Consider the following 27,370-nt stretch of genomic DNA (forward strand, 5'->3'; position numbering starts at 1 on the left):
TGTCTCGCTTATGACTGAAGTTTAGTGAATGTTTTACTGAAGTGTTTTTTGTTTGAAGAGTATGTATTGTTGATCACCGTTTGCACAGATACTGTTACACAAGAAAAAATTCAGTCCTCTCTGGCAATAAAGTGCCATATCGTATCGTATCGTATTATATTGTATACACCATTTAATGAAATACAAACTCAAACTGAATTGTTGTGGTAAATCATAAAGCCTTTATTCAAAGGCCAAACACAATAAGGAGCAGCAATATAATACAAATCAATGTAAAATAGGATGTTCTATTTATTTACTTACCATGATTTTTACAGGAGACACTGATTGAAAACGCCCATTCAGTATAAGGGGTTATACAAATATTTAATTTCATCAATACACAAAGTTTGTCATCTTCAGATAAAGAATAATTTGATAACATTAAAAGATTCTATTTAGGGATATCTTGTAAATATAAAATACAAATTCATCGCTATTTTAAATCTTTCTACATTGTACACCCTAATGTTGTCTTTACTTAAACAATCAAGTGAAGTGTACTGAACATGAACTTAAGATTTAGCATTTTGGTCCTGTCACCTAAAAATATGAGTTAATTTAACTTGTATACAATGAAAATGCATAAACTTTTCAAGTTTATGAAGTTTTCAAGTATAGTGAGCTCAAAATCACAATTAATCCTTTGAAGAAAAAGGTCGTTTTTAATGTAGTCTTAACTGTAAAATTATATATATTTTTTTGTTTAAAGATTTCTTTTTGGCCTTTTTGCCCTTATTAGAAAGGACAGTATTTAGACAGGAAGCAAAGTTGAAGAGAGAGGAGGGGTAGGGTAGGGCATTGTACTCGAGCAGGGATTCGATCTCGGGACGCCCTGACGTGCTACTGCACCATATGTCGACGCGCTAACCATTAGGCTATTGCTTCGACGACTGTAAATTTTTTATATGTGCAACCTTTTAGTGCAAGGTCTTTTCTGTAATCAGAAAACAAAGCTTCATGTATAATTAATCACCATTATGGGAATAAATGGCTGCTTATTTTTCTTTTAAACATTTTTTTCATAGTTTATAAACACACACAGACACACACTGAACTGAACAATTTAAGTATAACCAAACCGGCAAGTTAAATAAACTTAAAAATACAAGTTTTGGGAGACTCCATTACTCAATTAATTTGAGTTCATTCATTTTCGTTCAGTCAACTTATTAAGGTTTTCAGTGTACTTTGCCAATAATACAAGACGTATAATTAATCAGTCAGTTGGCATTTCTGTGTGGAGTTTGCATGTTCTCCCAGCATTGGCGTGGGTTTCCTCCAGGTGCTCCGGTTTCCCCCACAGTCCAAGACATGCGGTACAGGTGAATTGGGTAGGCTAAATTGTCCGTAGTGTATGAGTGTAAATGAGTGTGTATAGATGTTTCTAAGAGATGGGTTGCAGCTGGAAAGGCATCCGCTGTGTTAAACATGTGCTGGATAAGTTGGCGGTTCAATCCGCTGTGGCAACCCCGGATTAATAAAGGGACTAAGCTGACAAGAAAGTGAATGAATTAATGAACTGCTGTACTCATTCATCCATTTACCTTCGGTTTAGTCCCTTATTTATGGAATGCCCTTCCAGCTGCAACCCAGTACTGGGAAAAACCCACACACTCTCATTCACACACATACACTAAGGACAGTTTAGCATACCCAATTCACCTATAGCGCATGTGTTTGGACTATTGGGAAACCGGAGCACCCGGAGGAAACACACGACCATTGTGAGAACATGCAAACTACACAGAAACACCAACTGACCCAGCCAGGGCTCAAACCAGCAACCTTGTTGCTGTGAGGTGACAGCACTACCCACTGATAACATATTAAAAGATTCTACTGTATTTAAGGATATATTGTAAATTTTAAATACAAATGTATTGTTATTTTAAATCTTTTGACATTTTACCTATTTTTCCACTCATTTTACTTTACTTGAGTTTATTTGTTTACAGGGTCAATGCACATTAGACAACAAGAAGTTCATTTAATCAATAAAAATATAATAAACTGCTGCATGGTTACCTAATTATTTTAAACAATTTAATGAGTATCAGTCAGTGAGAGTTTGCTGGTATTTTAAGCACTGTAGCTATGAAAGTAAAGTTATGTAATAATAATCAATTAAACACTTATAACAATAATGATCACTTATTATTATTAAGTTTCTTGTGTTGTGCTTCAGTTCTACTTTTAAAGAATCTGCATGTACTAGATAATACTGTAACACTTTAAAATTATGGTAATGTTAGCTCATGTTTATAAGCAATACATTTTTTACAATATTCATTTATCTTTGTTAATGCTAGTTATTAAAAATACAGTTGTCTATTAATAGTTCTTATTAAATAACTGTGCATTAACTAATAATAACAAACACAACTTAGAATTTTAATATTGCATTAATAAATGTTGAACTATGATTAATAAATGTTGTGCAGGGCTGTTCATAAGTCATAATAAATATATTTAAATTTACCAGCAGAGCAATATTTTGAAGTGTTACTGATAATACAAATATTTTTCCCAGTCATGGGTTATTTAAAGGTGACCTTTGTTCAAGGCGAGCCTTATTTATTTTTAGATTCCTCCAGTGAGAATGACCTCAATGGTACAGAAGGCTCCCAAACATAAGAAACTACACTGGCCTACAGTATGTTCATATTTGAGCTGCACTTTAATTTCCACATTAAAAGTCTTTTTAAAAATTCACATTTTAATAAACGATATAGATTGCTCGAAGTATTATCAAATATGATCAGAATATATTAAGACTTTCTTCATGCACCTGCCAGTTATGGGATTTGGGGCATTTTAGCTTTTCATTGAGCATTTTTTCATTTTCTTTTCTTCTTCAGTCTAACGGAAAATTAATAACATGCTTAATACACTTTAAGTGTTTCTTTTGTCTTACTTTATCAATTTGTTTCTGTAGATTTCAATTATAAAACACATTTTTAAAGACCTTTTCCCATTTAGTTTGTCTCCTGCGCTGAGCCAATAATCTCCAAGTGAGCTGCTCTCACACACACCAGTTTATTCATATCTGCAATCTGAGGATGTTAGCAGCGATGTGTTCAACATTATATACAACATTGTTTTATGCTAAATGAAAAACGTGAATTGTTTTTTTTTCATTCTGTTGACACCTGATACCTAAAATCCCTCTGCAAACACTTTGACTCAATGTCAAGAAATGTCAATAGTACACCAGGCTCCTAAACACAAGACACTACAGGCCTACTGTATGAGCTGCACTTTGATTTCTACAATAAATGTCTTTTAATAATTCACATTCAGAATAGAATATAGTCAGAATATATTAAGACAAGAATTTAAGCAAAAACAGTTTTCCATGCACCTGTCACTTTTGAGATTTTTGGCTTTAATAGAGCATTTTTTCTTTTATTCTTCTTCTTCAGTCTAACGGAAAAATAATAATATGCAAAATACACTTTGTGTTTCTTTTGTCTCACTTTATCAATTAGTTTCCATAGATTTCAATTATAAAACACATTTTTAAAGGCCTCATTTTTTCACCTGCACTGAGCCAATAATCTCCAAATGAGCTACTCTCACACACACACCAAACTGTTTTATTCATATCTACAATCTGAGGATTTTAAGAGGCATGTATTCATATCTATAATTTGTTTGATTATATTTTTTTACATAACATTTGGTTAATTATATTTTTAACATAATATAAATAACATTTCTACCAAAAGAAAAATGTGAATTGTTTTGTTCTTTTCACTGTTGACACCTGATACCTAAAAACCCTTTGCAAAATACTTTGACTCAAAGACAAAAAAAATGAATAAATTAATTAAAACTGGTGCAAATTTAAGTAAATAATGCCTCACTTGCGTGATTAAACAGCTTGTAAAACAACATAATGTAATCAATCAACTCTGGAAGTATGGAGAGAATTTTGTTAATTATAACCCTATTCATTACTAATAATTTGTTATTTATTGCCATATTTATATAGTTGAAATCAGAATTATTAGCCTCCTTTGAATTTTTTTTTCCTTTTTTAAATATTTCACAAATGATGTTTAATAAAGCAAGGAAATTTTCACAGTATGTCTAATAATATTTGTAATATTATCAAATATTAATTACTGCCATTATGGCAAAAATAAAATAAATCAGTTATTAGAGATAAGTTTTTAAAACTATTATGTTTAAAATTTTGTTGAAAAAAATCTCCAATAAACAGAAATTGGGGGGAAAAACAGGGGGGCTAATAATTCTGACCTCAACTGTACAGTGTTCAGCATAAATAAGTTCACCCCTCACAAATATCTTTTAAGTTCATATTTTTTAATAGGAAGCTATACAATATTACATTTGTGCATATACATTAGGTTAGTCAGTACTGAAGCCAAATCTGGAGCTTATCTAATAAAAAAACCTTCTGATAACAGTCCAAAAACTTATATGTTATAAAAAAATACTAAATACAAATTTTAAAAAAGAGGAAAAATCAAGAGGCAAATAATTTTTAAAATTTAGTTGAAACTTTGAAGCTTGTGATTTTTCTTTTGCAATATTTTGCTAGAATTTAATTGTATTTTCTTTCAATTTCTAAATATGTTTGGTGACTAAAATATTATTTTAATAAATATCTGTTTAATAAATCTGTTTTGTTTAAATGCACTAAAATGCATGCCTATATTAACTGAGAAATGGATAAACATATTCATTTTCAAAATGGGGTGTACTCAGTAATGCTGAGCACTGTATATTACACAGAACTGTGCAAAACACAATTGCAATATATACAGTACAGAACAGAATATAATAATAGCAAACAACACACTATAGGCTAGAATAGAATAGAATAGAATAGAATAGAATAGAATAGAATAGAATAGAATAGAATAGAATAGACAAACCTGGTGGCATAATATTGTTTCATGGACAAGTCTGGCAAATCCGTCCAGCCTCACTCCTGAATTACTGCGGCTCCTCATGCTCTGTTTATGGTCTTGACAAGGAATTTGCGATTATATGAAAGAGAAACCCTTCAGCTTCCTAGTCGACTGCAGGAGGAGGAAAACATGCAACCAGATCTTCTGCTACCGCTTCATGAGTAACGTTAGCCAAGTCATGTCCGCTGAGCTAATTATTACTCCGCAATACATTAAAACGATTAAAATATACAGGTGCACCTCACACAATTCAATACACGGTCTGGCATTTTAAGGACCCGTTTTAAAGCTCTGTACGTTCATTAAATATTGCACATCCATAATGAATTCCGATGACAGCAAACGGAAGCCCGCCCACATGATGACGTCAGATGGCTTGAGTGACAGGAAAACCCGGAATTTCAGTAATCCTTCCGGCACCATCCCGCGGATTGTTTATTCTCTTAAGTCATCTAAATAGCTTTTTGGATACTCCACATATATTCTTCGTTCCAAGCGATACCATAAATGGTGACAAAAAGTCTTGTTTTGGTGTTTAAATGGCTCAAGTCCGATAATGTTCTCTGTTTGTCATTGGAGGCTGTCTACGGTATGCGTTCTGGACCAAACGCGAATTGTTTTGATGTTGAAGCTCGACTCTGATTGGCTCACGACGAGTGAAAGAACGTACAGTACTTTGTGTACATTGACATTGAAAGTCAAACTTGAGTTTCTGTCTTGTTAAGCCCTGCATAAATATAATATATAAACGTTATTAATGGAGTACATACTTTTATAATACTATAGTTTAAAATTTATAAACATAAACCATGCGTTTTATTGCAAATGAAAATAATAATATTAATCGATTATTGTGGTAATTAAATCATGATAACCACAAATCAGCCGTGTTTTAGTAAATTTATCATAGTTTAACCGTGATAGTCCTTTGTTCGTAAATGTTCGAAATTCCTTTACGAACATTAACCATGGGTTTTACTACAAGTAAAATAATATTAATACAATAATAACAATCGATTACTGTTGTAATTAAACCATGATAACCACAAATTAACTGTGTTTTTGGTACATTTACTATAGTTTAACCGTGATAGTTCTTTGTTCGTAATGTTCGTAAATGTCTTCACAAACATTAACCATGGATAATAATAATGATAATCGATTATTGTTGTAATTGAACCATGATAACCGCAAATACACCGTGCTTTTAGTACACTTACCATAGTTTAACCGTGATAGTCCTTTGTTCGTAAATTCCTGCACAAACATTAACCATTTTTTTTACTACAAATAAATAATAGTAATAATTAATAATCGATTATTGTTCTAATTAAACCATGATAACCACAAATTAACTGTGTTTTTTGTACATTTACCATAGTTTAACCGTAATAGTCCTTTGTCCGTCAAATTCCTTTACGAACATTAACCATGGATTCTACTACAAATAAAAAATATTGATAATAATAATAATCAATTACAGTTGTAATTAAGCCATGATAACCACAAATACACCATGTTTTTAGTATTTAACCGTGATATTTGCAGTAAAACTGAAACCGCAAACAACAATAGGCTAATCAATAACGCAAACACATAAATAAGATTAAAATCATAATTTTTCTGAGGGGCATAGTTCACATTTTCCTCGGCTTTCAGTAAATCCATGACAAGATCGACCTTAATGGGATAATTTACCCCAAAATAAAAGTAGAAACTTGGTTTTAAAAACAATATATATGCATACATAAGGCAATTTATACAGGTTAAAATATGTATTTATATCTTTTTATTTCTACATTTTATTATCTGTATCACTGCTGTTTCATTTTAAAATCTTATTTAATATTCAGCTGAAGAAGAAAAAATGATCTGCCTCTTGGAAGTTGTGTGTAAATTAACAGAAAATGTTCATTTCTGGGTGAACTATCCCTTTATTGAATTATATCTACTTTAACTTATGGACCAGTTTAAAGTCCCCCCAAAAATCTATTTGTATTTAGAGATGATTGTGTCTCAGCCCGTTTCCTTTGTTATTTGTTCAGTAAAAACAAAAAAAAAAACAAATATATAACGCTGTGCAAATAATACATAAAAATGTTTGAAATCACTTTAGACTCGAATTCAATTCTTATTCAAATCTTAAACAATTTTAACAATTTCCTTTTTGTTTGAATAAACATCACAGACACCCCAGTTTTGTTACCACAGCTTGATTTATTGTTCTAAAATTTCAATTTGACAGCAACTTTGGAAATAATCCTTCAAGTGTCCAACAGCATGTCAAATATATAAATGTTCCCTTTGGCTCTGGAATTAAGTGAGTGATCGTGCTCCTAACAATAGTCTTAAAATGATCTTTCGATGTTGTACTTTAGCTAATGTTTATTCTGAATCTGCTTGTGTTGGATTAAGAGTGCACATGCTGTGGAAAGTAGTGAAGATTTAATTCATTCAGCTATCCAGGCCCTTTTTAAGTCAATGCCAATTGAAATTGCACATTCTTGCTGTATAAATGTGAACGTGGCAAGTGTAATCTTTGAAATGGCTGTTTATACACCTGAATTAGTGCACTTTTACAAATGTGCATCCTGAACTCCAGTCTTACTCTGGTTTAGCACCTTGTGTAGAGGAATATATCAAACAAACAATTCAGCTTAGAGGCCTTTCAGCATTAAAAATACAGAAATAAAAAAAGAACTACAATTGCAACATTGTCAACATACACATTCAGTACATATTCTTTGGAGTGTTACTACTAATTGGATCTTTTGGTTTACTGCAGTATCTTCCTGTGCCCAAACCCCCCATTGCCATTGGTGCATCCTCAAGTTAAAGCTAATCAAAAAACGGCAATCTTTTAAGGTTTTCAGCTATAAAAATATGTAAGTCATTATCTCTGCACAACAACAATTTAACCTCAGTTACCATGAAGTGCATATTTACTGAATATAAATGCATCTAATCATTTTGTTGAACTCTTTGACCCATTCAGAAATCTGATACAAAGAAATCTGTCATGTTTGTAATTCTAAGTTCATATTTAGATTTTGCATGTCATCTATCCAACGTATATTTCGGAGTATTGCAAAAACGGCCATTTTATATATATATATATATATATATATATATATATATATATATATATATATATATATATATATATATATATATATATATATATATATATATATATATTGTCTAGAATAAAAGCAGTTTTTAATTTTTTAAAAAACATTAAGGTCAAAATTATTAGCCCCTTTAAGCTATTTTATTTTTAACTGTCTACAGAACAAACCTTCGTTATACTATAAATTTTCTACTTACCCTAGCCTGCCTAGTTTACCTAAATAATTTAGTTGAGCCTTTAAATGTCACTTTAAGTTGTTTAGAAGTGTCTTGAAAAATATCTAGTCAAACAATAAAATAAATCAGTTATTAGAAATGAGTTATAAAAAACTATTATATTTAGAATATTGTATATTCAAAATTGTATTAAAAAAAGCTTCTCCGTTAAACAGAAATTGAGGGAAAAAATGTAACAGGGGGTCTTATATATCAGGTGGCTAATAATTCTGACTTCAACTGTAATATATATATATATATATATATATATATATATATATATATATATATATATATATATATAATTTTTTTATATGTACATTTTTTGGAAAATGTACATATATGTTCAAATATTTATTTACAATGCTCAGCATAAATGCTAAGTATACCTCCCTTGAAAATGAATATTTTTATCTATTTTTTAATATAACTAAAAGTTTCTGGTGCATTTAAATAAAACTGTTTTATGAATCAGTTAAATTTATTAAAATAAGACTTTGGTCACGGGTTATTGCAAAAAATGTATACAAACTACAAAATTTAAACTAAATTGTATTTATATTTGATGTGTGTGTGTTGTCATACATTGCCAATATGTGTAGCTAATATATTTGAATACATATGTACATATTTGTATATCCAATGATTTGCAATATTTGGAAATATATGTTGTATGTATGACATATTTTCTATACAACTTAGGTTCAAACTGAAAACATTCCCCCGTATACATTTCTGGAGTGCGCGCATTATGTAGCCAGAGCTACATATAGCTGCATTTCATCTTTAAAATGAAAGCTATGGGGCGGTATGACGGCGCCGATGACTTCTGTTTGTTTTCTCACTACCAGCTGACCGCTTACTTCCATAAGGACAGCTTTTCTGCTGTTACCAGTTTGCCCAGAGGCTCGCCTTGTATGTCGGCGGACTTGTGAAGCAGAGAGGAGTTGACTGCGACAATGGGGTTCATGAGTCCGGTGAAGTACAGATCCAGAAAGCAGGTAAAACAAAAAAACAAAAGGCAAAAAATAAAATAAACAAGTAAATAACAGGGTGAGAATGTGGTAAAATCCCAAAGTGTGGTAAAAATCAGGGGGCTTTTCTTTTTCTGGATTGCATTTGAAAACACTTGAGTTTAGCTAAGAGGGTTAGGTCAATTTGGTTAGGTCAATCTGGGCTTTGAAAACACTATTGGTTGGGTTTCGAGAAGGGGGTGGTTGGGGGTATCGGTCGGTCAATCGGTCAGTCAGTCAGTCGACAGCAGCCTCTGGTGGATTTTGGTGAGAACAGCAGGCACGAATGGCACCCGCGGGGTAAATTTGAGATATACAGCAGCCTCTGGTGCATTTGCAAAAACATAAACTGCAAAATAACGTAGCTCCTGGGATGTATTTCGCGACATATATAGGGGTCCGTATCAATAATGAGCCTGGGTTGTTCATATATGTGAAATCCAAATATGAACTTGAATATCATGGATGTAAATAGCATATATTGCCTTATATCAGATTTCTATGTGGGGACACACCAATCCCCCTGTTTACTAAAAAACCCACCCAACATCTCAGCAGATCCACCGAACGAATCGCTCAAAAAAGCTGGCTTTGTTCAGACGGGCAAAATCTTCGCCCCTGAAAACGGCCGTCTGGTCTCCCAGGGAAATCTTTGCAAGGATTTCCTTGTCAACATCATTGCTCATGGCAATGACAGTGGGAACGCCCTCGGCTCTGCGCATGGCACTAATCCCCTCTTCCAGGTTTTTGTTACTGGTGACCCCATCGGTAATGAAGACAAACGACAGCTCTGCGTTTCGTCTAGCCAATCGAGTGCCTCTGCTTGTGACGATATTGTCGACGGCGTAGATGATGCCACTTCCAACATTGGAGGTTGAATCTAGGTACCTCATGTTGGCCAGGCCATCAGCGATGACGGTGAAGTTATTTGTTAGTTTGAAGGCCAACTGATGTTGGTTTTCATCTCCATATTGCAGGAGAGCCACCCTTGCATTGCGTTCATCATCATCTCCCCGAGCTAGTGTGAGACGGTTGGCCACATTCTCCACGAATTCACGTGCATAGCGGAAATTCTCCTGGCCCATACGCTCTGAGCCGTCCAGCATGAAGACCAGATCAACAGGCCGCTGGATGCAGTTGGCCACGGCTGGCTCTGTAGAATAGAGAAATACAGCAATAATTGTGTTGGTTGACATGCTTTGGATTTAGTTACTAATTCAAGACTCAAATAGATTTTTTTAAACAGCCAAACTTTATAAATGTGTCAAAAATGGAGTGAGCAACAAAATTTATTAATAACAAATTTTATTGTTGTAAACCTTTAATTGTTATGGGAAAATGTACTTTTTGGCTTTACTGTCTATCACAATTGAATTTATTTACTTACATTTTAAACTAAATTTTACATTCGTAAATGTAACTTTACTAATAAGAAACGTAATTTAAGGGTATTGGTGACTAAACTATGCTTGTATATTACTAGTATCGGAGTCTCTTTAAACAAGAAAGCCCTACACACGTTAAACATTTGTGAACTCTATAACGTATTTATTTAACTATTACATATGTATATTACATTTTACATTTCATTCATTTATTTATTCATTTTCTTGATGGCTTAGACCCTTTATTAATCCAGGGTCGCCACAGCGGAATGAACCACCAACTTATCCAGCACGTTTTTATGCAGCGGATGACCTTCCAGCCGCAACATATTACATTTGTTTATACAAATGTATATGTACATTTGTATCTTGTTCATACTTACCTTACCCCCTGGCACGTATATTGTTTTGTAAAATGTTATATGTGTTTAAATAAAAAAAATAAAATAAATAATGTGTCAAAATTAGATAAATAAACTTAACAAGCATTTCACTGCTGAAGATATTTATTTCAAGTTATATTAATATTTTTGTAAATATTTCAAAAATGTTTTCAAGCGTTTCTTGCAGTCCAACAGTTTGGCATTTTGTTCCATTGCACATTCCTAATATACCTGTCATATATATATATATAACACTTGCTCCTAAATATACATACTTCGTCATTACAGAACCAAATCTCCCATGATAGTTTACTGAAAAAAGTATATTCCTTCTGAATCCTTTATGACAGGGGTGTCCAAAGTCGGTCCTGGAGAGCCGGTGTCCTGCTGATCTTAGCTCCAACTTGCTTTAACACACCTGCCTGGAAGTTTTCTAGTACACCTAATAAGAGCTTGATTAGCTGCTTCAGGTGTGTTTGATTAGGGTTGGAGCTAAACTCTCCAGGACACCGGCCCTCCAAGACCGAGTGTGGATATCCCTGCTTTATGAAGTCCATATGTCATCTGTTATCTTTCACCCACTGATACTCAATACCATGGCTAATTCACATTGATATGAACTTTTTCACTGAAATAGAACCACTGAGATAATCATCAAACATGCAATATATGCAACGTCAATAGCAATCAACATCTACTGTATATAAGCAGCCTACAAATGAACGACTGAACAGGCAATGTAGTACATAAATAACTATTAAAAACACTTAGGGATTCTAAAGCTTTCTGTTGCCTAAATGCAGATTCACTTTTAGGGCAAGTTAGGAAATGTATTTAAAATCAACAGGACAGGGGTCATATTATGCTTTGTTACAATATGTTTTATAATAATATGTATTAACAATCTGTCTGGGAATTTTCAGCTCTAAATACCATGCTAAAAATGATCAGCACATCTTTTGGCAGTAGCCAAAACAATTCTCTGTTTGATTGTGTATTTCTTTAAATTCAAATGAGCTGCTACTCTCCACCCCCTTTTCCTGACAAGGGTGGAGCCTTTACAGCTAGTGCCTCAATTACCCCAGCAACAAAAAAAAATAAAAATGCCTCTGTAAGCATTTTAAATCAAAATGAAAACCTTTATGAATGTTATAGTTGATTTACGTGAAGTTTATTTATAAACTAATTTAAAGAGGATCACATGCTTATTATTTATCACAGCCGGTCTCGTATTAGCAAATCATTATCTTCCAATCATATGAGCTCTAAGCTACTATAAATAACCACAGTCTTCAGTCCACTTTATCTTCGTTTGGAAGAAACCCTCCTTCCTCCCCATTCTCCTTAACCATAGATCGGGCGGCACGGCGGCCCAGTGGTTAGCACTGTTAGCCCCACAGCAAAAACACTGCCGGCTCTGGTCCCACCAGGCCGGTAGGCGTTTCTGTGAGGAGTTTGTATATTCTCCCCGTGTCCGCGTGGGTTTTCCCCGGGTTCTCCGGTTTCCTCCCACCATCCAAAGATATACATCATGCATAACAATCAAGGATTTGTCTAGCCCTCTTTTTTCTCACTTGTTCCCTTAGCTACCGAAGCCAGGGAGTTCTGAGATCCACCGAACTCAAGCTCCCCTCTCGCTCTGCGAACGTGAGGAAGCCCCAGGTTCGAGGATCCCTTGAGCTAGGGGCTCTTTCCTGGGACAGCATGCCAAACAAGCTTTTGGTAGATCATCAGCTAAGTATAAACTCTTGAAACCAGACGTGGTGAAGCATTAAGCATGAGTGATTTACACGTTAAGTCTATGATGCAATAGACATCCTGCGGTGTGGTTTGTGTGAATGAGGCAGCACGAATGACGCGATTTAAGCTAATTATATGGTGCAAATTGAGTGTTTTGGGTGTTTGATGCACATAACACTTGATCTGTGCAAATCGCTCAATTTGAAAAACTGAACTTTGCCGAAGATTTGCCACATTAACCAATAAGGATCTTGTTCTTGTAGCGGCTGTCATCCAGGCACAGCTCCTGGAGGAGTTGGTGAAACTCACCAAGCTAGGTGCACATCTTAAGGAAGTTAACTCAATATGTACATGCCATTAGTGTCAATATATAAACTTAAAGGTTATCTACACTATAAATATTGACATAATTCATATTTATGCTGGGTTCATGGCAAAGTGAAATTAAGTATTTTTGTGAAAAATTAGATACAAAGTTAATGTAAATGTGCAAACAGAGGCAAATTTCTGCAGGACATAGTGAATGACACAGACAATTAATTTGCATTAGGTAAAGAAAACATCCGAAGTAACCTAGAGTGAGTGACGCAATGCAGCATTATAAGATATGTTAAAATGGCAGTCTATTATTTCATTCTAAACTCTCATACTTCTTCAACTTCACATCACATCTTCGCACCAATCAAATGCTGATTATTGCAAAAAGATGCTAAAGCATCTGATATTTGTAACTTGCTCAGACATCAACGATTGTATTTATGGTTATTTTGGCGATATACAATACCTGACAAAAGTCCTGTCACCTATCAAAGTTTTAGGAACAACAAATAAAACCTTGACTTCTAGTTGACCGTTTGGTATAAGAAGTGACATATGAAAGGCAAAGGCCTCTAGATTATGCTTATTTTAATAATAATAAAAATAAGATATAAGATATATTTTATAAGATAAAAAATATGATCGTGCCTTGATTTTTAATTATTTAAAATTCAATAATGTTCATGTCTGGTGACTGGATTGGCCAATCCTCGAGCACCTTGACCTTCTTTGCTTTCAGGAACTTTGATGTGGAGCCTGGAGTTTGAGAAGGAGCGCTGTCCTGCTGAAGAATTTGCCCCCTCTTGAGGTTTGTAATGTAATGGGCAGCACAAATGTCTTGATACCTCACACTGTTGATGTTGCCATCCACTCTGCAGATCTCTCACATACTGAATGTAACCCCAAACCATGATTTTCCTTCACCAAACTAAACTGATTTCAGTGTGAATCTTGGGTCCATGTGGGTTCCAATATTTCCTCTGCAGTATTTGTGATGATTGGAATGCAGTTCAACAGATGATTCATCTACCCTCTGATAAATCTATGTTTGCCACTTTCCAAACGAATAACTATAAGTCAAGGTATTATTTCCTCTTACAACTGGGATCAACAACAAGACTTTTGTCAGGTAGTGTAGTGTAATATTTAGGGAACAATATTTTGGTTGGGGTGAATGAATTGTAGCTTTGCAGTCTAAATGGAATAACTCCCTTTTTTCAGTCCCAAACAACAACGTAAAAGAAGTGTAAAAAGCATAATAGGACCCCTTTAAGAATAAACCTGAATTATATAACATTGGCACAGACGCTAACAAAACATTCTTCAATTGATACAACACACAGTGGGCATTTGACAGTCAACAATAAGTAAAGCAGCACTAAAAAGCTTCACATTTTCCCAAGCTAGGAGAAGCTACAGGGGTATGGTTTGATAACTCAGTCTAAATGTGCAAAGTGCAAAACTGATATGCATGTAGTATCAAAATGAATGGTCTGTTAATATAGAGATGCTTTAAAGGAATAGATCAATCAAAAATGAAAACTCTGTGATCACTGCATGTCGGTGCAAACCTATAAGATTTTCCTTCTATCATGCACTGTTTTTATAGCCCGGCAAGCATTTTTTGTTTTTAAAAGATGTCTAATAGACATCTAAACATAGTCATCTTGGCTAAAACAAAGCTAAATTTGGGCTTTCTGTGGAAATCTAACAGACGTCTAAGAATAGGCCAAAACTAGAGTAGTCATCAAATAAAATAAAATAAAATAAAAAATGTATATATTAATAGCGATTCCCTTTTTCACATTTTTTACAGCCTTTTTCCTATATGGATTTATTAAAAAATGGATTTATTAAAAGTATAAAAGCTGAAAAAACATATGTACATAAGTATTCACACCCTTTACCTTGAAGCTCTAAATTGAGCTCAGGTACATTCTGTTTCCACTAATCAATCATGAGATGTTTCAGCAGCTTTATAGGAGTTCACCTGTGGTAAATTCAGTTAATTGGACATGATTTGAAAAGGCATACACCTGTCTATATAAGGTCCCAGGGTTGACAGTGCATGTCAAAGCACAAACTAAGCATGAAGACAAAGGAATAGTCTGTAGACCTTCGAGGCAAGATTGTCTCAAGGTTCAAGGGTGGGTAAGGTTACAGAAAAATTTCTGCTGCTCTGAAAGTTCCAATGAGCACAGCGGCCTCCAGTAAGTGAAGGGTGTTTGGAACCACCAGGACTGGTCGGCCATCTAATCTGAGTGACCGGGGGGGAAGGGCCTTAGTCAGGGAGGCGATCAATAACCCAATGGTCACTCTGTCTGAGCTATTGGTATCTTATTGATATCTTTGGAGAGAGCAGAAGCTTACAGAAGGAAAACCATCTGTGCAGCAACCCACTAATCAGGCCTGTATGGTAGAGTGGCCTGACGGAAGCCAAAAAGCATCTGAAGGACTCTCAGACTATAAGAAACTAAATTCTCTGGTCTGATGAGACTAAAATTGAACTCTTTGGAGTGAAAGCTAGACGTTACGTTTGGAAAAACCAGGCACCGCTCATCACCAGGCTAATACCATCCCTACAGTGAAGCCTGGTGGTGGCAGCATCATGCTGTGGGGATGTTTTTCAGGAGCAACTGGAAGACTAGTCAGGATAAAGGGAAAGATGAATGCAGCAATGTACAGAGACATCCTGAATGAAAACCTGCTTCAGAGTGCTCTTGACCTCAGACTGGGGCGATGGTTCATCTTCCAGCAGGACAATGACCCAAAGCACTCTGCCAACATATCAATGAAGTGGCTTCACTCTGTAAATGTCCTTTGTGGCCCAGCCAGAGCCCAGACCTAATTCCTATCGAACATCTCTGGAGAGATCTGAAAATGACCGCACACCGTTGCTTCCCATTCAACCTGATAGAGATTGAAAGGAACTGCAAAGAGAAATGGGTAAAAATTCCCAAAGACAGGTGTGCCAGGATTGTAGCCTCACATTCAAAAAGAATTGAGGCAGTAATTGCTGCCAAAGGTGCATCAACAAAGTATTGAGCAAAGGCTGTAAATACTTATGTACATGTGCTTTTTCAGGTTTTTTATTTTTAAGAAATTTGCAACAATTTCAAAAACTCTTTTTTCATATTGTCATTATAGGGTATTGTGTGTACAATTTTGAGAAAATAAATGAATTTAGTCCATTTTGGAATAAGGCTGTAACATAAAAAAATGTGGAAAAAGTGAAGCGCTATTAATACTTTCCGGATGCACTGTACATATTGTATAAAGTCTGACTAATTTGTCTATTTGACAACAAGTCTAGTTTTGGGCTAGTTTTAGATGTCTATTAGATGTTCACTGACATCCCAAGTTTAGCCTTGTTTTTGTCAAGCTACCTATGTTTAGATGTCTATTAGACATCTATCAAACACAAAACCGTTTGCTGGGAGAGTTCAATTTCCTTTCCAACAGCTAATGATCACAGTTTTTATAATATTGAAATATAAAATAAATAAAACCATACAGGTTTGAAAGACATAATCGTGAAGAAGTGATAACAGAACTTTCTTTTTAAATGTAATTTAACCTTTCAAGTATGAATGATCACATTTAAAAAAGCTCAAAAAATGCCTTCAAATCTCATAGGCCCTGAGGAGTCAAGCAAATAAGCACCGATAGCATGCTTTGCCAGCAAACTGATTATAAATCTGTACATCTATTAAAAACATTGCTCATTTAGCTTGAATGCTAATGCAATTATTTCAATGCAACGATCGCAAAGCAGCCAGAAATCATCAAGGTCACATTTTCATATAAGCAAATTGCTCACAGCAGAAGTTAGCAAAGAAATATAGTTGGATGTTAACTGTTCATGAATTCGACATCTAGAGGTATTAGCAACTGCATTCAATTTCTGTTAATTTTCATGCACAGATCAGCTAGCTTTTTAGTACTTAAGCGCAATCCTACAGCGAGGCCAAATGCATCCTACTCTACTCGAGCCATCGATTGGAATATTTTTTGGAAATGCCCAATCCCATGCTTCCTAGCACAAGCCAAGCGCTTTGTTTGGGTCTCCATTAATCTCAGAATAGATGACTCTAAAAGAGTCGATGAACAGATCGGTCCATCTCTGTTTGTCAGGTTCAGGGCTCAGTTTAGCCATCTGAGCTGTGTAAGCCAATGTAGCTATGGCCTTGGTGTAGGTATCGGGGTGTTTGGCCTCTTGTAGATTGCTGATTAAGTTTGAGACGCTTAGTACAGTGGTTGGGATGGGACTGTCCTTCCACTCCTCTGCAAGGGCGTCATCTGCAAGTGAGCGTTGAAACAATAGTTTTAGGGGCCTCCAGCAACCGGCTCCGCCTAGTCGCTGCTTTGATTGGATTTAGTTTTGGATTTGATATCTTTCGTGCTGATTGGTGTGTGTTTTGCTGGTATACACACAAGGAAAGGTCACTGGCAGCAAAATGGTACAAAAAAATTTGGTAATGCTTTAGTTTAGGTCACATATTAACAAAATAATAACACTAATAGCTTCATAAACTACTAATTAGCTGTTTATTAATAGTTAGTAAGGTAGAAATTGGGTAGGATTACGGATGTGACTTTCCATTGTGAGTTTGGGCTGCTTATCACATAACAAATGTGTGATTATTATTCATAACATATACATTTGAGATGCATCACCTAACAAATGTATAACATTTGTTATGTGTACTAAATCTTTACTGTATGAAAAAATAACTTTTATATTATGCTGAATATTTATCCTGCATTATTTTGCAATTGCTTCATTAACAATATTTAGCTTATTCAAATGTTGAAATATAAAGCTTGGGTTCATGTATTTTTATAAAGAATTAGTTTGTATCATTCAATTAATACACATGAACAGTATCGTGTGAAGAGTTGATAACTAAAACTATTCTATGAGTTCTTGAAATACAGCTGAAATAAAGTATGTATAATATAATATAATATAATATAATATAATATAATATAATATAATATAATATAATATAATATAATATAATATAATATAATATAATATAATATAATAATTAAAAATGCTGCCTTAAAAACTATAACTGAAAAGTATGTTTGCTGAAGTACTACAAAAAACTACAAATAAAACAAAAACTAAAAATCGAACCTAAACAAATATAAAAAAGACCCTACAAAATCCACTACAGATGACAAAAGAACATCACAAAATGACTACTATTTAAATGAAAATATAAAAGCTCATTAAAAATAATAAACAGTTTAATAAATAAAAAATAATACTGAAACAGCATTCAGTGAACACATACTTTCTCCCTGTTTCAGCCCATTCAAATCATGCAAATATGGACATTAAAAATAAACGAATAAAATTAATCCCAGTTATATTTTATGTATGGACATGCTAGGAAAAAACCACCTACCACTTTTACATGGAAGATCAGGGCAAATGACCACAGGATCTAAAACAAAAAAGCAAACAAAATTGATTACGACAAGCTCAATTTCCACACAGTGTTAGACTTGTTTTGTATTTTTGTGGTATCTTACTGGCAGCACTGTTGCCAGCAAGTTACCACAACTGCCCCTTTACAGTAACTTACCTGCAAATGTGTTTTACAGTAGCAGGGCCCTACCCTAATTTCATTTATCAGTAAAGTAGCCTTACCGCAACTTCTTTTTATGCTAAAAATGCCCTTTTTTATTTTACAGTGTGACAATTTTTACTGTACTCTATTTACATTTCACACTAGCAGTACAAAACCTTTATATTGAGTATTTACTATTGAATTTAATCAACTCCATACAAGCGATTAGTTTTTTTCATAGCTGTCACATATTTGTCTTCCACTACATTAGCGGTACTTGATTACTTTGTTTACAGTAGAATACCGTAAACTCCTAATATGCAGTAAGTTACAGTAAAAGTTTTAAAATGACCCACAATGCAGTGCATATTACAGTAGTAGGGATGCAACGATCCTAGATTTTGGTTGTACCATTATAGTCTAAGGAATAATCACAGTTTATGGTTATCATGATTATTATTTATTAATTTCAAAACACTACTAGTTTGGAAAAATCACATGAAAACTACTTATATTTTAAAGTGGTATTTAATAGTCAATTTCTCTTTGTACTTAAAAAATAAGTGAAACAAAGTTTTTGCCATTTAAACAAGTAACAATTTTACACTGAAAATAAATGACAGAACAATAAAATAAATAAATAGATAAATCAAAATAAGAATAAATAAAAAATAGGACTTGTCTAATGTGAATCTAAGCTACATATTAGCTACGTATTTCCTTTTAAAGACAACAAATGTAGTCAAAGGCTGCAGAACCTCTGTCTGAAAGCCACTTTTGATCAACTCTATTACAAAATTGTTTGGTAGTTTCCTTTTGTATTTTTCTCCCTTTGAAGTAGTAATGTGTATATTCTATACAAAGTATGATCCTTCTTTCAATGAGGTGTGCCTGGAAAGCGTGAGCAAGTCATGCCGCGTGTGCACCGCATGCACGTCATTCCCAATATGCAAATAAGAAAAGAAATATCAAACTTGCGCACAAAAAATATGGATATTTCTTAGTTTATAGCCTCAGCCATAGTTAATCTAGTGTACAAGTTCAGAACTTTAAACTAGCTAACAGTTGGCATATCTTTGTTTAGTTGCAGCAGTTTTGTACGGTGCAGAAACGGTGTTCAACGGTGTTGAGATGCCTTTATGATTTATAACCATGACAAATTATAGCACGGTAAATAGTGAAACCGGTTAATCGTTGCATCCCTATACAGTAGTGAATTGTAAAGAATGTTTGTGGTATTTTACTGGGAGTCTTTGCAGTAAAACTGTAAAATTGCGGTAAAGTGCAACAGTGCAGTGTAAAATCAGACAACCTTTCTGACAACACTCACCCGGACACAGCACAGTCTCAATCCTGTCGATGAAATCTTCTGCGACCAGATCAGCGAAACGCCTCATTCCCATGACTCTTCCATCTTTTCTACAGGCGATAGACTTCAAGCTTTCGTTTTCCTCCGGCTGGTCAAACATATCTCCAATACCAATAGCGTTGACATCAATGCTGGTGTCGGTGCAGAGGTAATTGAGCAGTTTGTCATCATCCCGGGGATCATACCGACCATCTGTGATTACGACCACCGTCACATTGGCTTTTGACCGACGGCTGTCACGAATCAGGTTATCGTAGGCGAACTTCAGGGCTGAAGGAGTCCACGTTCCTCCAGCAATCCACTCTAGCTTCTTCACAGCATCTTTGAAGGCTGACATGGAGTCGATCTTGGAGTCGTTGAGTCGAATGGCCTGGAATGTTCCGTTGTGACTGTACTGGACGACACCAACTCGAGTTCCTGAGACATTTGGCAGATACACATTTGATTAGATTACATTAAAGCTCATTTACATTGCTACCAGCTTAAAGCTCAGTGTGTTTTAGAAGCGTTACTTGGGTTCAATTTCAACTCATCTTGTTGTGGGTGGTTGCTAGGGTGTTGCTAATCAAGATCTAAAATAACTCATATTTTTGTGGTTGGTTGCTAGGGTGTTGCTATGCAGTTGCTAAGCTGATTAATCTTACTTTGCCTCATTATAAGGGTTTTGGTGGTTGCTAAAATGACTCATCTTGTTGTGAAAGGTTGCTAGGGTGCTGGTAGTTAGGTGCTAAGATGACTCATCTCACTTTGCCTCAAACCTTAGCTTTTGGAAGGGTGTTGGTGGCTGCTAAAATTACTAATATTGTTGTGGGCGGTTGCTAGGGTTTTGGTAGGTAAGTGCTAAGATGACTTATCTTGTTTGGGTGGTTGCTAGTGTATTGTTATGCAGTTGCTAGGATGACGCATCTTACTTTGCATTGCTACTGTGCTTTTGGAAGGTTGTTAGTGGTTGCTTAAATGACTCATATTGTTGTTAGAGGATGGTTGCTAGGGTCTTTTCTATGTAGTTGCTAAGATGACTCATCTTTGTTGCTGTGTTGCTAAGATAACTCATTTATGCATCATTACTATGGTTTTGGATAAATGTTTGGGTGGTTGCTAGGGTGTTGCTATGTGGGTGCTAAATTGACTTCTCTCGTTGTGGGTGGTTGCTAGACTATTGCTATGCAGTTACTAAGATGACTTATCTTGCTTTGTTGCTAAGATAACTCATGTTCGCATCATTACTATGCATTTTGAGGGATATAAGTGGTTGCTAAGATGACTCAACTTGTTTGGGTGGTTGCTAGTGCATTGTTATGCAGTTGCTAGGATGACTCATCTTACTCTGCTTTGCTACTGTGCTTTTGGAACGTTGCATAGATATATACACTAGATATCGCATACGGACCCTGAGCATGCGTCAATAGCGCCGCCACATTGGTACAGTGCTCCCAGGACAAATGTCATTCAACCGCACTAGTCAAGACAGTGTTATTACGTGAAGATGCGGGACTTTAGCGCTGTCTACGGGTGTAGTAACGAGCAAACAAAGAAAACAAAGCACAAAGGCAGAACATTTCATAGGTAATATTATGTTTTTTTCTGTTTTTGTATGTTCTGAACTTTTGTGCTAATCAGTTAACGTTATTGAGGATAACAGTCACTTACTGCATTCACCATACGGCAAAGCAGCTCCAACTCGCACTTAACACTCGGCTTATGCTAGTTTTGTTGAATAAAATCAGCAAACAATGCAAAAGAAATATGAAAAACGAGATGCTGCGCTGCCGGAAACTTGTATTATTGTCGGCTAGTGAAAGAGTCGTTTGGGGGATTCATTCACAAACGAATCGCTCCCTCCGTCAGTATGAGAAATGGAAGAAGGAGAGGAGGTGTGTTTCAGGACACGGATTAGATCAAATTTAACAAGGAGGGTGAAGAGTACATTTCTGTACACACAAACACAAGCTTTTTGTCAGGAATGCCAGTGCGGTCACTGATCCATCAATGTAAAAAAGTGATATAAAATTATAATTTTTGTAATTAGAAATTAAAAAAAAAATTGCATACTAACATCCAGGAAAACTCCCCATCATAGATATATGTGTATATGTGTATATCTCTGGCTTTGGTCCCGCATTCATTTCAAAGAAGCGCCACCCTGTACCAAGATGGCGGCGCTATTGACGCATTCCGTCCAATAGACAACAATAGGCCAGGCGACATCTAATGTATATATCTATGGGAAGGTTGTTGGTGGTTGCTTAAATTACTCATATTTTTGTGGGTGGTTGCTAGGGTCTTGCTATGCAGTTGCTAAGATAACTCATTTTTTCATCATTACTATGCTTTTTGAGGGATATTGGTGGTTGTTAAAATGGGTCATCTTGTAGTTAGTGGTTGCTAGGGTCTTGATATGCAGTTTGTGAAATGACTCATCTTACGTTGTCCCTTTGTTGCTAAGACAACTCACTTTTGCTTTATTACCATGCTTTTGAAGGAATGTTTAGGTAGTTGTGATGGTGTTGCTATGTGATGGTCAAAATGACTCATCCTGTTGTGGGTAGTTGCTAGGGCGTCACTATGCAGTTGTTAAGATGACTCATCTTTGCAACTTTACTATGTTTTTCGAAGAGGTAGGTGCTTTGTGGTTTCTAAAATTACTTAGCCTGCTTTGGGTTTGGCAGGGTATCATGTGTGGTTGCTAGGATGTTGATTAAGACAGTGTTTTTACCTGTTTCAGAGCTGGGATCTTTAGCGATTGAGCCCAGTCTGTTAATGGTGTTGATCACAAAGTTCTTCTCCAGGGTGAAGTTGGTCAGCCCCACACTCTCAGAGCTGTCAATCACAAACACAATATCCAGGGCACCGCATCTCTTTTCACAATCTGCAATAGAGAGGAACAATTTGTAACAAACACAAATACACTGTATCACACTAAACAGTTTTAACAATAGCAATCTTACCACAGCATCCACAGGTTTCTCTGATGTAGTTCATGACATCACATTCCTGAGAATATGTGGAGAACATACTCAGCATCCATACTTCATGTAATAATGTGCAATTCATTTTTAAGAATTTGAATGCTTACAGTAAGGCCAGGATCTCCCTCTGGTCCAGGATCACCCTGTTAAAGACACAAGTAAAATCATTTAAATGAACAAAGACTTGTCCATGAAAGCCTGCTTTTCCATGAGTGAAGGTCTTTATACACTGAGGTCTAAAGTTTTGTATTTGCTTTTTTCGTGTTCATATGTGAAAAATCCGTCATGTGCAAAAACCTTGCACAATAAGTGAGATGTGTATTAATTAATCCATTCTGAGAGTCAATTCAAGCTGTGATACAATGTTAACCTTACTTCTCCAAAGTAGAAAAAGAAAGAGGAATAGGCTGCATCGATGGATTTGCTCTTCAGTGTTTGGACTTTCAGTGGTGAAAATTATACCACAATAAACTGAACTAAACTGAACTTTAACTCTGAAAACTGGACTGAAACACTTTCAATTTACTAGAACTTTAATGTTAGGCTGCTTAGACACAATCCACATTGTGAAATCGCTATAGAAATGAAGATGAATTGAATTGAATTATAATAGACGGTGGCCACGCTGATGTAGCTTTCTATTATAATGTCTATCAGCAGTATGTGAAATTTATTGACACATACACACCAAACAGCAGCAGGGAGAGATGCGCCAGTCACTAAATCCAGTATGTAGGGGTTTTCAACTGTCTGGCACATTCTGTCTCATTGTATGCACTGTGTTTGTCTTAAAGTTATCTGTAGCTCAAATGACGGCATTCTGTATTTAGCTTTTCGCTTGTACGGTGGCTTTGAACTGTCAAAACTCTTCTTAAATCACTTTTTCGGATGCGAAAAGCAAGAAAAAAAATCTAACCTGGTTTTAATTTTTTTATGACAGACGAAAGTTTCGGAGGCAGTGTGTGAATACGATTGACACAACATGAGGTTAAATTTATTTTTTGACGCACAGAAATTACTGATGAAAATTCCGGATTCAGTTTGCAATAACTTTAAATCAGATCACTTTCAGTCTTTTGTACAGTATTGCTCGTGTTTGCACTCGTGCGCACATTCGTTGCTCTCTGCAGTTCACTTAACAGCCACTGGTGTCACTAAAAACGAAGATTTCTAAATTCCATATACTGTATTACCCCTTTAATCGAAGAACTTTAGAGGTTTGTCTTTAAGTGACTATCCCTTTATTATACATTAAAAATAAAAATTACATCTCTTCCTCCATCTCCTCTAGGACCCCTCTGTCCAGGCTCTCCTGCTGGGCCAGGCTCTCCCTGAAAAATAACAAATTAGCAATAAAATATAATCAATATACTGTAAAACTTTATGGAAGCATTGAACCTTGTGCCAAAAATACACAGCAAATGCTCCACAGAGGTGATTTTTATTTTCTATTTTCTTTTATTGTTAGACTTATGTCTGTGCAGATTAAAATATTTTTTTATATTTTAATTTATTGGACTATATATTGTATTTTTCCTTACTGTTTGTTATTTTTCCATGTCTGTGAAACACTTTGGTCAACATTCATGATGTTGTAATGTGCTATACAAATAAAGTTGACATTAACCTTATAAAGAGGCACCTAATTGTCTTTACATGGGATGTTTATGCTGCTCAACTGTGAAATGAATCCATTTACACAGAAAAAAAAAGTATAAGTTAATACTTTAATAATAGAGCAGGCAAACTAATCTGGTTTAATCAAGCATTGTATTTAAAGCAGACACATAGACGCTTTAGCCCTGTCATCATGACTTTCCTAAACAGCAAATAAGCAGCTGAAATGAATCAATTTGCTCACAGGCTCTCCTGGAGTTCCCTTTAGACCTGGGTCACCCTTTGGTCCACAGTCTCCTCTGCTTCCCCTGGGTCCAGGAGAACCTTTTTCACCCCTGTCACCCTGTAGAACGAACATACATCAAATGAATAATGTTTGTGGAATACAGGATATTATTTACAACCCATTACAGTACCGTTGGTCCTCTTGGTCCAGGATAGCTGAATCCAGGTCTGCCAGAATCACCCTACAGCATAAACATTTTGAATTTGTAACAGATAAGCCATTTATAACAGAAAAGCAAACATTGAGTTGATGTTTTGTGTGTAATGATGTACCTTTGGTCCTGGAGGGCCAGGATCACCTCTAGGGCCAGAATCACCTGGGTCACCCGATGAACCCTATGTGAAAACATCATATTTATTCATACATCCAACTAAATTAGTATCATCTGACCTACAGTAATCCGCCTTCAGCAATGTCGCCTTACAGCAAGAAGGTCGCTGGTTTGAGTCCTGGCTGTGTCAGTTGGCATTTCTGTGTGGAGTTTGCATGTTCTCCCCGTGTTTGCGCGGGTTTCCTCTGAGTGCTCTGGTTTCCCCCACAGTCCAAACACATGCACTATAGGTGAATTGAATAAGCTAAATTAGCCGTAGTGTATGAGTGTGAATGAGAGTGCATGGATGTCTTTCAGTACTGGGTTGCAGCTGGAAGGGTATCTGCTGTGTAAAACATGTGCTGAATGAGTTGGCGGTTCATTCCGCTGTGGTGACCCTTGATGAATAAAGGGACTAAGCCGAAGAAGAATGAATGAATGAATGAATGAATGAATAAATCCGCTTTCAGTTTCAGACATGTTCAGCCAAAGTGTACAATGAGGCTGACTGCAAATAGTTTCTATTACCTTTCTGCCTGCCTCTCCAGGAGCTCCTGGTGGGCCTCTTGGTCCTGGAAGTCCGTTATCACCCTAGACATTAGTAAGAAATGGTTATTTTTACTCGTATCCAAATTTAAACCAATAAAAATACATTTTCTGTTTTCAAACAGCCATATCAGTGGCTTTTACCTTGGATCCTTTGCCGCCAACTTCACCTGCAAGACCTCTGGGTCCCTCAGCACCTGGTTCACCCTGTGAAATGATATCCATGTTTAATTAATAATCCAGGACATTGATAAAATAACTGATAACTAAAAATGTATCTAAGCTTATTAGTGGTGTAACGGATCACACTGCGATTTTTGAGTCAAGGATCGGACCATTTTTTAGATAAGCAAAAAAGGAGGGGGATAAATGTCATTTGCTTTTAATTTAAACACAAATATTACTGCAAAAACCACTGGTTTAAACAAACAGAACCTGTACTTTTAATTTTTAAAAAATCAAGAAAGGACCAGCAGAAAAAGGAAAGTATTCAATACGAAAAATAATCTTTGCGACTGTTGCTGATAATGCTAAATATGGAAATCTAACATCTTGTACAACATATATTTATTTTCAATTAATGATTTAAAAATTCACACATAAAACTTCATGTTTCATTATAGGTGGATCATTTTTGAAAATCATTTCAGTGACATCATTTTGATGGTTGTTTGTCGCCACCCATTGGTTAAACAATGTAGTTGCTACAACTTCCCCCAGCGTCAAGTTCCATTAAACAGTGATTTTAATCTTTACCATAAACATCAGTGTTTACATCTGATCTATAAACTGTTCCCTCAGTACTTCTGTGTCATTTAATTGTTTGTAACTAATTGAAAAAGTGCAAAAACTGAATCTCTCTCGATAAAACACATATTTGAACACAGCACTTCGAAAGATTATTACACATATGCAAATCATTACTATTTATCATTCATGTTGCGTGAGTCTGAATTGAGATCACAATATTTTAATGTTTAATTCTGCAGCTTTACACCGAATTCATTAATGCAGGCTAAACAAACAGTCACAGAAAACACCTTTAATTCATAACCTAAGAAAGCATTTACATAGGTCCCACCACAACTTTTTCCATCATCAATAAATTTTACAAGGAAGCCAAAATGCTTTCATAAACGTGATTTGAATGATGCGGGAGGCGATCTCTCTGTAATTGTTATAAATGTTGGATTAACCTACAAGTTTAAAAAAGTTACTTATCGGGTCATTTCCAACAGATTACAAACTGTGGGTGGTGATCAACCGTGATCCGTTACACCCCTAGAGTTTATGATAAAATAAGAGCAGCTTCAGGGCTCCAGACTGATATTAAACTGGTCACACTTTTTTTCCTGTCTGTGGAAAATGTACTTTTGATCAGAAATAAAAACCCTATCCCTTGTGTATGAGAAATAGTAAAAGTCAAAAGCAAAATGAAACAGGCACTCATTTAAACTGTGAACTGCACATCATTTACACGCGTATTAAAAAGTTAGGCATTTAAACTTAAGGCATTTTACAGTTC

At 35.4% G+C, this 27,370-nt stretch overlaps 2 protein-coding genes and 1 long non-coding RNA gene across 13 annotated transcripts in view; 1 reads left to right on the forward strand and 2 right to left on the reverse strand.

The window, feature by feature from the left end:
- phka2 (phosphorylase kinase, alpha 2 (liver)) overlaps positions 1-5,345 on the reverse strand; it is a 42,759-nt gene extending 37,414 nt beyond the window's left edge. For all 5 annotated transcript variants that reach the window (XR_015502779.1, XR_015502780.1, XR_015502781.1 and 2 more), the window contains exon 1: positions 4,947-5,345. Coding sequence is in view for 2 of the 5 variants with exons in the window: in XM_087273939.1 (XP_087130065.1) it covers positions 4,947-5,024 (78 nt within the window). In the remaining 3 variants the exon portion in view is untranslated. The remainder of the gene's footprint in view (positions 1-4,946) is intronic.
- Positions 5,346-7,179: 1,834 nt separating this feature from the next.
- The window catches only part of col6a2 (collagen, type VI, alpha 2), a 39,630-nt gene continuing 19,439 nt past the window's right edge, over positions 7,180-27,370 (reverse strand). For 3 of the 7 annotated variants that reach the window (XM_087273942.1, XM_087273943.1, XM_087273941.1), the window contains exons 17-28: positions 25,990-26,052; positions 25,828-25,890; positions 25,262-25,324; positions 25,120-25,170; positions 24,948-25,046; positions 24,355-24,417; positions 23,194-23,229; positions 23,066-23,111; positions 22,834-22,986; positions 20,079-20,534; positions 18,584-18,622; positions 8,729-10,493 (exon numbers count right to left, since the gene is read on the reverse strand). In XM_087273942.1, the coding sequence (XP_087130068.1) occupies positions 9,892-10,493; positions 18,584-18,622; positions 20,079-20,534; positions 22,834-22,986; positions 23,066-23,111; positions 23,194-23,229; positions 24,355-24,417; positions 24,948-25,046; positions 25,120-25,170; positions 25,262-25,324; positions 25,828-25,890; positions 25,990-26,052 (1,734 nt within the window). In that variant the 3' untranslated portion in view covers positions 8,729-9,891. Of the gene's footprint in view, positions 10,494-14,416; positions 17,466-18,583; positions 18,623-20,078; positions 20,535-22,833; positions 22,987-23,065; positions 23,112-23,193; positions 23,230-24,354; positions 24,418-24,947; positions 25,047-25,119; positions 25,171-25,261; positions 25,325-25,827; positions 25,891-25,989; positions 26,053-27,370 lie in introns of those variants that run through there. The other 4 variants (XM_087273947.1, XM_087273946.1, XM_087273945.1 and 1 more) reach the window with 2 other exon arrangements.
- Positions 19,585-24,535, forward strand: LOC147841837 (uncharacterized). Its single transcript, XR_015502785.1, has 3 exons — positions 19,585-21,042; positions 21,095-21,470; positions 22,349-24,535. It is a non-coding gene; the product is annotated as an uncharacterized LOC147841837 (long non-coding RNA).

The sequence above is a fragment of the Danio rerio genome, chromosome 11, assembly GCF_052040795.2.
Source record: "Danio rerio strain M-AB ecotype USA chromosome 11, GRCz13ab, whole genome shotgun sequence".
Classification (NCBI taxonomy): Eukaryota; Metazoa; Chordata; class Actinopteri; order Cypriniformes; family Danionidae; genus Danio; species Danio rerio.